The following is a 17362-nucleotide window of genomic DNA, read 5'->3' on the forward strand; positions in this document are numbered from 1 at the left end:
TCATAGGTCTCTGTCCCCTCCTGCGATAGCCATTTCTCAAGCAGCCTCACCAATTGGGCCCCCACTTGGGTAAAAGTCTGTTCTGGCTTCTTGGTAAGGGACCTGAATCTTTGTCTCAGCTGCTCTGCATTTATCCCATGTCTTGCAAACACCAGTTTTTTGAACTCTGCAAAATCTTTCATCAGTTCCTCAGGCATCTCGGCATAAACTTCAGCAAGGCTACCACTGATTAAAGATCGCATGATGGTCATCTTCTCAGTTTCCCTCACTGAGAAGTCCACAAACGCTCTTTCCACTAAGGAAAAGAACACCTCAGGACAATCTCCCTTGTGGTACACAGGGAATTTCTTCAGGTCAGCCTTAGACAATTGGCCTCCCTCAGAATCCCTATTGTTATTATTGTTCTGGTTCATCATTTCCAGTTTTCTTAATTCAAACGCCATTCTTTCTTTTTCCAGAGCAATTTTCTCTCTCTCTAATCTTTCTTCTTTTTCCAATTGCCTCATCCTCAGTTCATGCTGTTGGGCTATGAGCAATTTTCTGAGTTCTGGGTCCTGCTCTCCTGTGCTGTCACCTTGCACTGAGCCAAATTCATCCTCAGAACCTTGGTCAATCTGGGGGTCTTTCACTTCACTCATGTCTGCTATCTGGCTTCGAGTCAAGGGCATAATCCCCCCTCAGAACAGGCTGCTTTAAAAAGTCAAGCCCCAGAATAAAACGACCACTTTTTTCCTTTTTTCCTCAGAACCAGCTCTCCCCAGAGATTGCTGCTGTTCTTCAGCACTTAAATTGCAACAGTATCGAGTCAGAGCCTACCCCCCTCTGCTGGGCCTCTCAGCTGGCAAGCTAGCTCACTGTTGCTACGCAGATTTGCCTCAGCTTTTTCCCGCCAAAACTAGGCTGCCTCAGAGCACCTTAATCTAAGTCTCCCCAGTTGGCACGTTCTTCTACTAGCGCACCTCCCCGTGAGGTACACCTAGAAGATTACCTACGCGCCTCAGACTGTCCCTGACTAGACCCCCCTTGCTCTGGGCACACTTGCCAAGGCTTTGCTGGACCGCTGGACAACTGGACCAGTCGTATCCCACACGCTGGACACCAATCAATGTGACAAACCCAGACCTACTGGGATCTATCACACAGTTACTAAGCTGCCACCAACCATTCCCTATAATAAGTCACACAGACCAGGGATGGATTTTTAAACAATAAAAGAATAAGGTTTATTTTAAATACAAACAGGGTAAATAAAACAATCAGGTGAATAAAATAAAGTAACGTGGCTTATTCTCACACACACAAGCATACAGTTTGGTTCACCTAGAACCTTTAACTTAAAGCACAGACCCTGAACCCATCAGTTCTGGCTAACCAACAGACCCCTGAACCTTTCAGGCTGGTACTCTGACACACAGTAGTACCCTGTCAGACACCCAGACTCCCACAACAGCTTCTTCTTCCCCAGCTGCTGCTTCGTCCCAACCCAGTGTCTCACAGTGTCTGTCTCAGCATCTCCTCTTCACCACACAGGCATCACATATTTATACAGTACAGCCCCTCCTCCTGATGTCCCGCCTTCCACTCCCCATAGGATGGAACTTTCCCTCCAAACCCATGACAGACAGGTAACATCAGTGCTGTTATGTAACAGTGGCCACCTGAAGAACTGTAAACCCCCAGGTTTTAGTCAGCTGTGGGCTCATCCACACAGTGTTGTCATCCTTGGTTAGTTCTGGTTCTTGTTGCAGATTTGAATAGATCATCCCAAGGCTTGAAAAATGCACTCGTCCACTCATCTGTAATGTGTGAAAAAATGCCACAGCTCCCTCCCTGCCTGCCTCCTTCCCCTCCGCCCCCCTCTCAATGATCTTGCAGTCCTCCCCTCCTCCCTCCCATTGCAAACAGCCCTCTTCTCACGAAAAGAGAGTTCAAGCGGCACAAAGATATATAGCTATGCAGGAGAATGTAGAGTAGTCCCATGCTGGAGAATATGGTGATTCCCTGCTCCCTATTTCAACCCAATGAAGGCACATCCTGGGGTGGGAGGGAACTGTGGCTCCTTAAGAGGCTAGGCACTTTTGCTTTCAGTTTGTTTGTTTGGGTTTTTTTGCTGGAGACATTCAAAAGAAAGGCATTCAAAATACAAGCTTGATGACCCCACAGACACACAAGGAATAAAACAACCCAAGTCTGAGAGTATATTTATTTTGGGTTTCTATGCATTGTTATGTAGAAATAGAAGTGAACAAGTGCCTAGTTTAAATTTGTTAACATAAATTGCAAGGCTATAGTCTGGTCATGCTGACTGGTGAATTTTCTGATTAACTGGTGAGACATCCTGAAATTTTTCAAGCCCTGACCATCCCTCTGTTTGCACCCACATGTGTAGAGGGCATTTATTGCTAGATGTACTGGGATGCATAATGTTGTCACAGATGGCCCTCTCCCTGCCTACTTCCCTTTCTTCTTCTTCTTCCCTTCCTCGTTTTACCCACTCAACAAGGTATGAACGTTAGAGACCAGCCAGCAGAAAGGCATCCCTATGGAAACATCCTCAAACGCTACATACTACGCAGTACATGTATCAGCATCATCAAATGATACAGACGACAAAATACATGTACCAGCACAGAACAAGGCAACACTGGGGTCCACATGAGTAATTCTGCAATGGAGCAGATGAGAGCAAAGACAAACAACCATCACCCAGCAGCAATATAAAAAAAGCCCAAATGCTAACTAAGACTCGATTTAAATCATGATTTTTAAATATAAACACTTGTTCTTGCTGATAGTTATAATCTTTAATATTTGCAACCAGATGAAGATTTCATATTTAGAATAATAACCTGTTGGATTAGTAAAACAGCTATATTAGAACAGAACTACTTAAACTGTTTTATTTAAATAAAACCATAACATTATATTGCATAAATATTCTTGTAATCGCTTAAACATCAATGTATTCATTGTTTGCATGTTTATTTGCAGAACAATAGGATGAAGGCATTTTCCTGAACTTTGTTCATCTTATGCTATTTTTAAAAGTGCATGTTATCTCAACCTGGATAACATGGATTAATTGGTTTACTAAACATATAAATATTACATGAATATACAGCTTCATGCTATATAATTAAGAGTTCTATTTGGTTGTTGTGGGTTTTTCGGACTCTTTGGCCATGTTCTGAAGTTTGTTCTTCTTAACGTTTCGCCAGTCTCTGTGGCCGGCATCTTCAGAGTGCTATCCTTTGAAGATGCCGGCCACAGAGACTGGCGAAACGTTAAGAAGAACAAACTTCAGAACACGGCCAAAGAGCCCGAAAAACCCACAACAACCATTAGATCCCGGCCATGGAAGCCTTCGCGAATACATTAAGTTCTATTTCATGCTGAATAACCTTTGAGCTACAATGTATCTTAAATAGAAAATTATCTTTAAATAGATTTTTCCTTCAAAAGCATTTCTTTAAAAGAAAATTGATTTTAATTTAAAAAATTCCAATTTAATTTTTTTTAAAAATCCGTTTTACATTATTTTTTTAAATATTAATTTAAAAACCTGATGTTGAGCAGTTCTGGTTTCAACCCTGCATAGTGTAAACACTAGAATGGTAGACTAGAATGTAGTACCAGTGTCATGAGGCAAAGAAAGTCAAACAGTGTGGACAGATGCTTATAGGCAATGTGGACAGACCCTACTTGCTTGAATATGTTTGACCCTATGTGGGCACAAATGGAAGGATGATCTATTTAAATCTGCAACCAACAGATACCAGAACTAACCCAGAATGATTACCACTGTTCGGGTGAGCCCATAACACAAATATATTTTCAAACCTTATACTTTGTAGGCCACTATGTTTCTTCTAAGTCATTTTAATTACATCCCTTATGATTTATTCTTTGGCCTGTGTATCAGTAGATTCTGTTTTGCTTATGTAAGAAGTGAATTGTTGGATATTTAGCTTACAAACTCCTAATTACCATCCTAAAATCACTATACATTTTGTGATGACAAAAGCATAACCATGCTCACAACATCAAGAAACAATGATTTCAAAATGTACGCATTCACTTCTCCTAAAGTCAGGAAATTTTGATTACTACTTAGGATGCAGTTCCGACGAATACAAGAATCTTTAATTCTTCTTCTTTTACATTGCATGTACAAATGCATTGTCCATAATCTTAATTTAAATAATGACACATACATTTATTTGATCTGTGAGATAGTATCTCTCTCCATCAACACATGAGCATCAATCTGAATTACTCACATGATGCTATTTTCTGTCAAGACCCCAAATCAGGAGTTCTGGGACACACCGGCTTTGGTCCTTTTTGGTAAATGACTAGAACTTCAACAGAGAACCTCTTTTCTGAAGTAAGTTGCTGTGTGTCCTTTTACATGGCCCAGTACAGGAGTGCAAAGTGAGTCTCTTCAGATGTTACTGGACTCTGAATCACCACAGAACACTGGGAACTGAGATCCAACAGGATCTGAAGGCCCACCCTTTCCCAGGGCAAAGCAAAATCCACAGGCATAATCATAGATCTCAGCAACTACACATCAGAAACTGCAGATGCACATACAGTACTCCATTCATTCCACAGAACCCAAGTTAATAGACATTGCTGAACAGCAGCACCAAGCAAATTATGTTGCAACCTTCTGTTTGAAAGATAGCAATCTGTATTGCTTTCCTATCCGGCAGACTGCTCTCCTCCTAGCTACTTAGTCAGGGTGATAAAAGAATTGGCTTGGGTTCATAAATATAAAGCAATATGTTTGAATTGCTGAAGGAAGACACTCTTGTCCACTGATTAATAACTACAGTGACATCACTATTTGTCAGCTCCACATTCTTTTTCCGGCTGAGCAAGGTCACCTTTGAAATATATCTTCACCTCCAACATTAGACAGGATTGTGTGAGGGAGTCCAGATAGCATTAATGTGTTTCAACATTAAAAAAGATAAAACATGGTTCAAACGTTCAACTATCACTAGCCTCCCTCCTCTTAGGCTATCACAACACACTGAAGACAACTTACACAGGCATCAGGAGCCTTTGAAGCTGGAAGATTTGCACAAGTTGGGCGCCCATCGGAAATCAATGATGTTTCTAGGAAAATGTCCAGCTTTATTTCCCCTGGGGTACTGTTCCTCAACATTTTTCTGCACTTAACCACAAATCTAATTCTGCTATCTCAATATCACACATCTACTCTTGGTTCAGGTTATGGTCATACATTTCACGGGCGCTGTATGTCTTAGGGCATGATCACCAAAATACTCATTAGCGGTGCCCTTGGGAAGATATATGAAGACACCTTTGCAAGCTGCAGGGTGATGTCTTATTTGTTTGTTTGCTCTCCAACAACCATTTCTAAGCAGGGTACACTCCTGTCCCACTACCCTGCTACTTGGGGCATAATGTAACAGGATGTTCACAGGTAGTATATTCATTTATGACAAGCTTTAAAACTATGATGCAATAGTAAATTTGCTGCTTTAATGGACAAGCAGGAGTGCTAAAACTGATGTTCTGCAGTTCAGTCAAGGTCAGGATAAAAAGGACTGCCTGAATGCCCTCTAATCTAGTCCTCCCCACAGACATCCTGCTTCATAGTTTATTAAAACTTTAAATGGCAGGGGTTTTTTAAAAAATATTTTCTCTCCTCCACTCTGTTTGAATCTTTATATAGGTTTTCAAGCACAAACTGTTCTCCTTAATATTTTGTCCTGCATACAAATTGTGAATGCAATTTAATTTACCCATGCAGAAAATAGCAAATACGTATTGCTCTTTGCTAACAGAAAATCCTTAACAGCTGTTTATTGCTCATTTGCAAAAACATAAGAGCAAAGGAATTCCATGTCTTAGAGAAAAACTGGCTGTTCCTTGCTATCTTTGGCAAGGAAAACCGCATTTACCTTTTTTTTTCCTTTTTCTATCTTTCACTTTTTTGAACAATAGTTCCCTTAACTGTCCCACTTCTGCAACAATTAAAGAAAGTGAACAGATTCTAACTCCAGGATAGCCAACTGTGGAATGCAGCTTGCAATTAACTGCTTTCCGTTCCATAAATCAAACTTTCTCCTTAACTCTTTTTTTTTAAGAAAAGAAAATCTTAACAATTCATCTTAAGCAAAAGAATTCAACAACAGGAACTACTTTTTCAAATCGCCAAAAGGTTCGAAAAATGAGAAGAACCCCAAGACTTAAAGAGAGGGCACAGAAACTTCAAGACATTTCCGAGGAAGGCTCATCTCAACACAGTTTAAGGCTCGCTTAACAGAGGCTTCTGTCCTTTATCATCTGTTCAAAACATTTTGGTCCTCTTGAAAAAAAAAGCCTTAGAAACCAGGCTAAATAAAGTCCCAGTTCTCATAACAGATACTTTGCTTTCACATATGGTTTTAACTAAATAACTTGCACGTCTCCAACAGCTTCAGCAAGAAATAACTGCAGCATACCAAGTAGATTCGAGCTCCTCAAAATGCCAGGACCAGCACATACCTTCCATAATCTGGTTTCTATATTTAGATAACAACTATACCTAAAACCAGGAAGGTCAGCAGTGGAGCAAATGAAGCCTAGTTTAGCTGCCCAGTCTTCTAGTTTCCTGCTACCCAAGTCACAGCGCTCCCAAATGGGAGATGGGTATTCTGCTTGAATACAAAAGAGAAAGAACTCTGATCACTAAGAAGAAATCAGAGCAAGTGTCCTTACTTCAATAATTCTGTCATGAATCTGCAGTCCTCCTTCTTTGGCAGCAGGCCCACTGTCTGCTACTTTAGAGACAAAAATTCCTTCACTAGAGGGGCCGTCTTGATTGTCCTGCAAGAAGAGAAAACAGAAACAGAGCAAACACTGGTCAAGATAGAAGCAGGCTGAAGCCGTGGCCTTGTTCACAAGTGAAACACCAAATACCATATGGATGCTTACTAACAACACTGTCTAGCACCACAGTGATGTAGTGCGCCCAAATCCTTGGCAGGAAAATGCCAAATGCAGCTAGAGACAGGGTGGCGATAATCTTCACACCATTCCAAGAGCTGCTTTGGATGTTCCAGATAATAAAAAGGGGGAAATTGTCTCTGTATCCAACACAGGTGAATGTTGCCCTCACTCTAAATGGGCTACATCTGCGATAGTGATGTCAACATGAAAACAACAAAGCACCTGAAGCAGACATGGACTTGTCCACGAAAGTTTGCTTTAAAAAAATGTAACACTCTATAAGGTGCCACCACTTTTCCCCCCTTTTCTTTGTTCTTTTTTTAAATTATTCTTTACTTTTATTTTGTTTTTACCTATGCAAAATAGGATCTCTAACCAGCTAGGTGTGCATTTCTTTCTTTCTTTCTCTTTGTTTCACCTCACCTTTCTCCTTAAAAAGGACCCAAGGTGGCTTCCATCATTGAAAGACAATATTTAAATTTAAAAACAAAGAGTATACAAACAAGGCTGACATCATTAATAGCCAATATTTAAAGCTAACAACACCAGGTATAGAAATATTAAAAAGGAACAAACAAATTCCACTCTGACAAATGGTAAACACAAACAATACGAAACACACAGTCAAAGCAACAATGCACAACAGAGAGGATGTAGTGACTACGGATCAGCCAAAATGGGAGGTAAAACAATGGTTATGCGCAGTTGCAGAAGTCATTTGAAAAGTGGGATTAAAGAGATTTTCTCATAGGCCAGCACTTCTGAAATCACAACTCTCAGCTTACAGTCTGCCTGGCCATTAAGAAAAGTGAAACAGTCATATTGGGTGGCACTCTACCAAGAAAGAAGAATTCAACATGTCCCCTGCACTATGGAATTCTCTGTTGTTGTTTTTCCTCCCTCCTGGGCTCAGCGCTAGCCACTAGACATGGGCACTTTGCATTCATGTTCCTGGGGATACAAATATGAAGTGCAACACCACAGAGGCCCATTCTCTTCCCCCCCAGAACTGATCAGTCCAATTACTGGTCGCTATGTGGCACACATGTCCGTTATCATCCACATCACATTGATTATGGAACTAGTCTGGCCAGCGCTTCCCCGCTTCCCCATGCAGCCAACCACCCTGGCAAAGAGGCGGGATGAAGAGTCTCCCCGCTCAGCGGTTGAGCAGCTGGCTGTGCAGGGAGGTGGGGAAACACTGGCCAGGCTACTTCCACGTGATGTAGATGATGACAGACATGCATGCTGTGTGGCAACTCGTAAATGAACCATCTGGTTCTTGGGGGAGGGAATGGACCTACGTGATGCCTGTGGTACCACGCTACATACTTGTATCCTCAGGGACATGAATATGAAGTGCCTATGTCTACTAATAACTTTTCGTGGACTGTTCGACGTGCCGTGGCTGAAATTACAGGCACAGGTCTTCAGCACCACAGTAAGAAAGCAGCTGTCTCTGTACAGGCAGTATGCTCAGTACTGCTCTCCACAAAGCCCTTCCACAGCTGCCCCTAGGACAGGTAAGAGAGGAGGAAGAGGCAATGTGCAAACAGATGATGGGGGCCATGATGGTACTGGGAAAAACAGTTCAGTGGAGCCCACAGGGAAGGAAGGGGAGGGAGAAGGTAGCAACAATGGCAGAGGAAACAGGAAGAGGAAGTAGGGCAGTCATTCTCTTCCCACTTCAAAGCGTGAGAGAGCTTAGGCTGCCCCATCTCTGAGCAACAAAAAAAAGTAAAGCAGGAGAAAATCAGACTTATTTCTGTTTTCTTACAACATGGCAGTTGTGCACTGCAACATCTGCATATTAAACTCATTGTCATATGCAGAGAGAAGTAATTCATACTGGGTAGCGCAGTCCCAGAAAAAAAAATAATCTTGGGCCAGTAAGATAATTCTACTTAAGTCTCCTTCATTATGCTTAAGCCAGTTCACCCGTCCATATCTTCATCTGGCTATGCAATGAGTAGCTTCCTCAGTGACTCCTAATATTATCTCTATCAACAAATGAGATAAGGCAAACAAGTTACTTTCGGGCATGGAGCAAACAACATTCTAAGGACTTCTAAGAACTGCTTAGGTCTCTGGTTGCGGAGCCAGAGGTTGGAAGTTCAATTGCTTCCTTGAGAAGAGCTGGACTTGATGATCTATAGGGTCTTTTCTAGATCTGCAGTTCAAAGGTGATTAAAAACCAACAGTGAGATTCCACAGCACTGTCTTTAAAATGTTCTTAACCACAAAGAAATGCTTTAATTCAAGTGCATTGTCCATCCAGCTTGGCATCTTCTTTAGAGATGAAGAACCTGGGCAAGCTCGCTAAGTTGAAGAACCTGGTTTAGGAGTTTGACTACCAACCATGACTACAAGGACAAATACCTGAGTGCATGGCTTTGGGCAAAGCTACCTGCTTACAGAAGACCCACAGAAGAAGGAAATGGTAAGAAATTTCTGTGTACTCTGTACCATACTTAGAAAATCGTGGAAAGAGTCACCATAAGTTAGAACTGACATTGCAGAACACAAATAATTAATTTTATATATCAGGCAGCATAGGGGGTTGGGTTCTTCAGATGGCATGGCCACAATTTAAAAAAAAAAAACAAAATGAAGTATTTTGTTATTTTTCATGCTATAGGAGGCTGAAGCAAAACAACAGTTTGAACATCATGGAGTTCCAAGCTAAGCGGTATCTTATCCCATGTCTCATTAAACAGAGACAGAAAAATTCCTCATATCTAGTCATGCAGATGCCTTTAAACAAAAAAGATTGCGGTTGTTTAAAATTATTTACATTTTATATGGTTTTGCAGACATGGAATGTAACAAATGTGATTCTGTCTCCTTAAAGTTATGTACAGTATTTTTAAAATCCACTTACCTGAGTATTCCTATTACAATGAAAGGGAAGAGTATCTTAATAAATACAAAAATGAACATTTCATGCTACTGCTTAGGAATTTGAACTATTTTTCCAGGCCTTAAAAACCTAAGAAATTACCAATCACCGTACTTTCAGTTAAAGATAGGCGAGCCCCTCTGCCCCTGGTAGGATCAGCGGGCAACTCCTCCTCCATATCCATAAACTCCACAGAATCCGGATTAAGTTCAACAGGGTTTATTGCATCCGGGAAAAGACAATCAACAACTGTAGGAGTTCACAGCACTCCTTCCCCCTTTGGCTCAGGGCCAAGTTAAGAGTGTTTGCCCCTGCACAGTCTCAATCTGATCTTAGCCCCACTGGACCTGTGAGTTCCTGGAGTCATTTTGTGGTGGAAGATTGAACGTAGGTGCCCTGAGAAGGGTTGGCTTTTATGCCCTCCTTAAGGCAGGACTCTGGTTTGCCAGTGTTGGGTTCTGAGGTGAGGGAAGCGACTGTTATTGCAAGAGGCACTGCTGGCATTCCTGATGGCTTTTTGCCTCCAGTGTTGCTTCTGGATAGACATTGGGCCTGCGAGATCTGCTGCTTGTTGGCGATGCAGACATTGGCATTGAAGCCAGGAGTAGCAGGTTGGGTGAAATCCCTCAGGTACATGGAACTGAGCAGGGCCCGATCCAGGGCCCTCATGGTAAATGTAGTCCCAGTCCCCCTCGGGCTTGGAGACCCCTCTACACTGAAGGACTTACTGACCTCCTCCTTGCATCACATCAGGCCCCCTCCTCCATGGGGTTTGAAGATTCTCCTCCCTCATTTTCTCACCCTCTGTCATGTCCCCAATGACCTTCTCCAGCACCTGTCTTATGGCCCCTCCCCAGCTGGAGGACAGGATCCTTCCTCTCCTCCAGGTGTTTCTCTTTAGCCACAACCTCCTTCCTCTCTAGGGCCAGAATGTCCCATCCCAAGCCCAGCTCAGATGCAGCTTTAGCTGGACCTTAAATTCTTGCTTTGGTGTCTGGGGTGCAGCCAATGGTCCACCAGGAGCACTAGCAAAAACCCTTTCACAAACATAATATGAAGGCATGCTGTTGTAAAATCTAAGTTCAAAAGGGGCATATCAGAGGTTGGCAAACTAGTTAATTCTTGAATCAGCAAATAAGCATCCACATATCATTGCAACACACTGTGAGATAGATGGAAAGTCACAACGCAGAAAAGAAGAACATTTGTGAATCACAGAAAAAAGAAAGGCACAATTAAATGTAATAAAGTTAGAACCATGTTCATTTAAACTGTCTCTACATCCCATGAATTCAAAATGGCACCTTCCTGTGTCATCCACAACTCCAAACAGATTCGTCATACTAACCCTGAAGGTGGTCCCTATCCTGCATGCACACAGGAATGAAGAGGAAAACTCCAGGATCATTTCACTGCCAAATTGCTTCAAAAAACTCCATTTTGTAATCTACCTGAAGTCCTGTTACTAACTGCCAAGCCAAATATGACAACATAAAGATAAACACCAGACACTCTAATTGCGTACTTTGAAAGTACAATTAAATTTCTTATCTTTTTTGGCAACAAGGTCTTAACGAAGTTGCATCTCAAAACTAATATACCAAACAGGAATAAAATTGCTTTAAAGTGGTACTATAGTCAATATTTTCTTGTTACTTTCCTAGTTACTTTTAAAGGTCTTCTTCACAGATATTTTTCCAGCTCTACCCCATTCTTTTATCAATACCTTCTTTTAAATTTTATTTTTGTTTATTTTATATTCCACTTTTCTCTCCGTAGGAAACACAAGCTGACTCACAAAAATTAAAACCATACAATAGTAAACTTACAATACCATACAAAATGATATAGACATTTAAAAACAATTAAACATTGGTCAAGCTTAAAGACAATTTTAATACATTCAAAAAAAAAAAAAAAACCACACTTGAAAATAACTAAATTTCAAAACTAGAGTGTTCCCTAGACACTTACCACTTATTGCTTAAAGGCCTGCTTGAAAAGAAAGCCTTGTTGTTGTTGTTGGTTTCCTAAAACCAACAAGCAACACAATAGCTGCTGCTTAAAACTAACGAATAAAAACAATTAATTGTTTTTAAAATACCACAATGAATAATGGGGGTGGGGGAAGAATACCCTGAAAGGTAATACCCTGAACTGATTTCACCAGCACAAAGCAAGCAAAAAGACCCAGCGCCTGCAGTCAGTCTAGACACACAAAAGAACATTCCTACTTAGCTCCAAAGAGACCAGCAATGCCACCACGGAAAACAGGAGAGAGGGATGGAGCCTGAAATACAAAGATATGCAGGGAGGGACTCAAGAGGCTTCTTACCTCCCCATCTACCCTTTCCATCTACACACTGTTACTGATGAGATCATATTTCTCCCTGTGTTGTCTATAATCACATGCCAAGACTCACCTGGTATGAGACCATCTTCATTTGATGAACTTAGCCCATCTAATCTGTGTATGGACATAACACATTTTAGAACAAAATATCCATGTGCAGTCCATGGTCAGTGAGTTTACTCAGGATAACGCCCACTGTTATCCATAGAGCTTACCCCTTTACATGTCTGTATTCAAGACACAAACAGCTGTTACTCTTTATCCTGCAAGCAGTGTGAATCCAATTGTTGGTCCCAACCAGAGTAAACACACTGAAACTGTGGCTTATTTAAGAGCTGACTTTCACGATTCCCACTGATTCAATAAGTCTACAAGAGATGGGACTATCAGCTAGATTTAGCTCAATCTGTTTTGTATCAAATACTAATACAAAGTCTACTTCAGTGACTGACATACCATACATGGGCGGCCACCAATTATATTAAATCCAAGAGATCCAGAATCCCGATGAAGGACAAGAGTCAGTGCTTTGGTTTCTTCACCCTGTGAAAAATAGAGAAGGTCAAGTTATATAACTGTGAATAAGAAGAGTCTCATTTTGTGAAATTGCGTTTGCAAGGTTCATCAATAGATACTATGTCTAAGAAGTAAACATCCCCATAGAACTTAAAAGCGTAACATACCGCATAATTATTTTTCTCTGTTTGCATGCATTATCTCCTCCCTTATATTTCAGTTTCTTCCAGTTTCAGATACAGATGCACTACTATTTGCAAGATCAATCATCATTTGCAGGTTGGCTGGGACTGATAGGAATCTGAGTCCAACAATATCTTGAGAGTCATAGGTTCCCCAGCCCTGCTTTAAAATTCTATGAAATCACAACCTGTGCATGAATAGCCAATGACTAATACCTTTCAATGGCAGGTATATAGTCTTTCTTCCTTGGTCCTCAGAGGACTGAAGTACTTCCGTTTCTGTTTCTACCTTTGTGCCTCTGTTTCTAACCCCCTGCCCCCAGCTAGATCTGAGTAAAATAAAAATATAAATTAGTCATAATATCATTATCATCGTCATCTTAGAACTGCAGAGCTGGGATGGATCCTATGGTCCAGCCCCTGTCAAGGAGCCACAGTGGGGAAATGAACTCCCAAACTGGGGCTTCACCGCCAGAAACCTAAACCACTGAACTACCCAGCAATTCCTGCGACCTAAGGAAAAATATGCTTGGATCAAAAAGTAGTTATTCAAGGTGTGAAAAATGCCTAAACCCATCTTTATAGGTATTCGCGAAGGCTTTCATGGCCGGGAACTAATGAATTGTTGTGGGTTTTTCGGGCTCTTTGGCCATGTTCTGAAGGTTGTTCTTCCTAACATTTTGCCAGTCTCTGTGGCCGGCATCTTCAGAGGACAGCACCACAGCACAGAGTGCTGTCCTCTGAAGATGCCCATGGCCACAGAGACTGGCGAAACGTTAGGAAGAATGACCTTCAGAACATGGCCAAAGAGCCCGAAAAACCCACAACAACCATCTTTATAGGCTTTGCATCAAGCCACAAACAGCAAATTTCACTACTGGAATATCCAACACAACTCAGCCATCTTCCATGCTAAAGCAAAAGCAAATTTCCTGCTTATGGTATCAAGCACAAGGTCTACACATTAGGTCAGTTCTTATTTTTCTTAACAAAGAATTCTGATGCTATTTTGCTTCTCCAAATGGATCACATGGCTACTTTCTGTTATTTACCTTCAGTAAGAAGCCCATTGGAGCCAAGGAAGGATCTGGACAAACAAAAATTGACTGTTCAGTGCCCTAGTCTATAAAATGAATATCTTCCAAATTGCATCTTCACAGAAGTTCCCCCAGCAGCATGGCTATGATTAAAATAAGAAGCACTATTCAAGAACAATACAAATTCAAAGATTGGCTAGGCTCCAAGTGACTATTTGCTTAAGCACTCGCACATAGAGGTGTGAATAGCCACTAATTAACAAGCCCCTGATTGAATTCTTTGTGGCTCACTGGCTGTGTGACTCAGCATGCAGCTAGGAATTTGATCAGGACCTCTCTATTATGGGTGCTGCTCTGAGTTACAGCTCCAAACTTATACTGTATAAACATTCACCTAGATTCTAGCAATTCCTCCCTCTGGAGGAAATAGAGGGCAGAGGGACAAGATATACTGGATATACCAAGGATATCCAGAAGGGCAAATAAGCTGGTGCTAGACCGAATCAAACCTCTACTCTGATCATATTTGGCAAATGCCATGAGAAGACTATATGGAAAAGACAGTCGTGCTGGCAAGGGTTAAAGACAGAAGGAAAAGAAGAAGACCAAAAATGAGACAGATTTGCTCTATAAAAGAAGCCACAGCCTTTAGTGTGCAAGACCTGAATAGGGCTGATAATGCTAGCACCTTTTTTTGGGGGGGGGGTCAATAATTCAACCATAAGTCAGGGGTGACTTATCAGAACATCACAACAGTGGAGACAGATCCAAAATTTGAGAGCGAGAGAGACAGAATATGTTTGGATGCATTGTATTTGTAGGTAGCCCCTTTCTCCTCCCAAATTAAAAAACAACAGTTAATCAATCACATTCCTTAGTTAATAAGTATGCACCGTTGTTCATAGTATTTGCTACTGACATTCAACTCCTACATGAACTGTCCTAGTAACTCGGATAACTAGGAATCTTCTCAACTCATTCTAATCCCAGCATGACTCAAATATTGGTTAATAATTGTAAAATAATACTATGAAACAAACACACCTTTTGGGATACTCTTGGACCAAAGCAGTGTATATTTAAGAATAAAGTCCTAATGTAAGAAGAACACTACATATAGGATCTTCCTTAAAAAGAATTAGCTCTGAAGCATGAAAAAGTTATTAACATGCACAAGTGTTTTTTTAAAAAAAAATTCACAAGTCTGGTTTCCGTAACCAATTAATGGCATAAATCACATTTGTGGTCTAATAATGCAATGCAGATGGTTTAAGTTTATTTATTTCCCTTTCAGCATGTGAAGCTGTCACTCAAACTATATTAATACCTGGGAAATTCTGCTGAATTGGTCACACCCTCATATATCTTCTAGTTACTCAAATTAAAAAAAGAGGGAGGAAGAACTCAAAGTGAAAATCAGCTGGTATAAATTATAGAATTCTAGAGGTTCCAATTAAGTTGCAGAATTGTACTACAGTTCATACACTTAAAAATAAAGTTACTTAGTTATGGACCAAGGAACCAGTATATATTTATGCCCCAGTCCTAACCATATTTCAAGTTCCATTGATTTCAATCAGGTGCATTAATGTCTTTCTTGTATATAACAAGGAGTTGCATCAAAACCCAGTCTCAAAAGATGGTGAATTCTTTTACTTTCTGCTTGTCTTTTGGTAAAAGGTAGAAACTCTTTCCCGGATATCCCCAGGCCCAGTCATCAGATAGTATTTCAAGGCAAAAAACTTCCAAATCCTGTGAGACCACTTTTAAGGTCTAATAAGTTCAGAATTGGAAACACAAGAAAGTCATTGTCAGAGAATCCTGTTTTCTCTCTCATGTTGCTTTATGGTGGGGGGAAAATACAATCAGGCCAATCAAGAAACAATTACTGGATTGCACTTGGGATGGCTGCTGTAATTAAAGCCTGTGAAAAAAGGTTTCCATTACCACTCATAAGGTGAACGGTTTCTGAGGAAAAGAAGGCCTGGGACAGAATATCGCCAACACATTGAACAGCTAGGGGATGGGGTAGGGTATTTGGTTTTTTTAAAAAGGTTTTGAAGAAAAGTTCAAAGCTTTCTCTACTGCAACTATCTTAACCCTTTTACTGAATTCCACAATTCCCTACCAGAGTCACTGTTTCCAATTTTTAACTGAGTAGTACTAGCAGAAGAACTATGGTGATAATTCTACCAGATGTGCTTCTGAAGCTTTAAGGGACATGGGACTACTAGCTTGTTGCTTCTGCAGTTCTAGAAAGTCACATTTCTAGGAACTGCTTCTGGAGGAGGTAGAAGCTTCCCACCCATTCCCCACCCCTTTATTGTGAATAAATGCCTTGTTTGTTAACTGCTCTAATTACTAGTTTATATATATTTTTTTGTTGCAAAATGTCATGGCAAGCTCCGCCCAGGTCAGCCCAGCCCATTCTGCAAAACAATTCTGTTTGTCCTAGCTGCCGTCTTCCCACAGTTGAGTCAGGCTCTTAAACATAATTTTGGAAATTGCTTCAGTCCCCAGCTGATGATTTTGAAGTGAGTATTGTTATAAACTACGTATCTCCTTCATTCATTTTTCAGCCAACCTTACCAGCATGGGCTAGCACTCTGATTCACAAACAAGAGACTGAGTTTCATCTTGGCGACAAGGGCTTGGCATAATAAGCCAAGGAATCATGGAAACTCTGCCTCCTTACTTGCTGCACAGCCTAAAACAAACCACTGAGTTCTTCCTTATCTCTCTCTTCTCTGTTTTTGAATTCTTATTCTGGTTTATTTGGGGGGAAAACAGACCAGAGAAGGGAAAGCACTAGTGTTTGGAAACACAACAAACAAACCACAATGTTTGTTTGTTGGAAGCAGTTGGGCAGTGTGCACACATGCTGCACATAATAGGCAAGGTTTTCCACAATGTGACTGCAGCCATTAGTCACAGAATTGTGGGTGACCAACCATTTGCCACCAGTGGGTATTATAAAAAGCAGAAAGATATGTACCATGTTCAGCTAGATACCTCAATGAGATAGAGCCCTGGCTACCCACTGTCTCTTGTGGGGGGCAAAGAGCTGCCTCTGTGGTCCTGGGCAAGCTATACAGTCCCGGAGTGTCACCGGAAGAAGAAACACTAAGCCACTTCTCTATGCCTAGAAGAGCCTGGAAAGGCTCGTCATAGTTGGAATTACTTCCACTTCTCCTTCTCCTTCTCCTTTATTATTATTATTATTATTATTATTATTATTATTATTGTTGTTGTTGTTGTTCAAAAACTCCAGGCACAGTCAAAATTATAAAAAACATTGACTGGTATTATGTAACAGATACATACAAGTTTTAACAAAAAAAACCTTTCAGGTTATCTGTTGTTGTTGTTGTTGTTGTTGTTGTTGTTGTTGTTGTTGTTGTTGTTG

At 40.9% G+C, this 17362-nt stretch overlaps 1 protein-coding gene across 1 annotated transcript in view; it reads right to left on the reverse strand.

Annotated features, from left to right (window-relative positions):
* PDZRN3 (PDZ domain containing ring finger 3) overlaps nucleotides 1-17362 on the reverse strand; it is a 240949-nt gene that overhangs the window by 212564 nt on the left and 11023 nt on the right. The window contains exons 2-3 of the mRNA XM_020791070.3: nucleotides 12678-12764; nucleotides 6739-6846 (exon numbers count right to left, since the gene is read on the reverse strand). Of these exons, the coding sequence (XP_020646729.3) occupies nucleotides 6739-6846; nucleotides 12678-12764 (195 nt within the window). The remainder of the gene's footprint in view (nucleotides 1-6738; nucleotides 6847-12677; nucleotides 12765-17362) is intronic.

The sequence above is a fragment of the Pogona vitticeps genome, chromosome 2 (genome assembly GCF_051106095.1).
Source record: "Pogona vitticeps strain Pit_001003342236 chromosome 2, PviZW2.1, whole genome shotgun sequence".
Classification (NCBI taxonomy): Eukaryota; Metazoa; Chordata; class Lepidosauria; order Squamata; family Agamidae; genus Pogona; species Pogona vitticeps.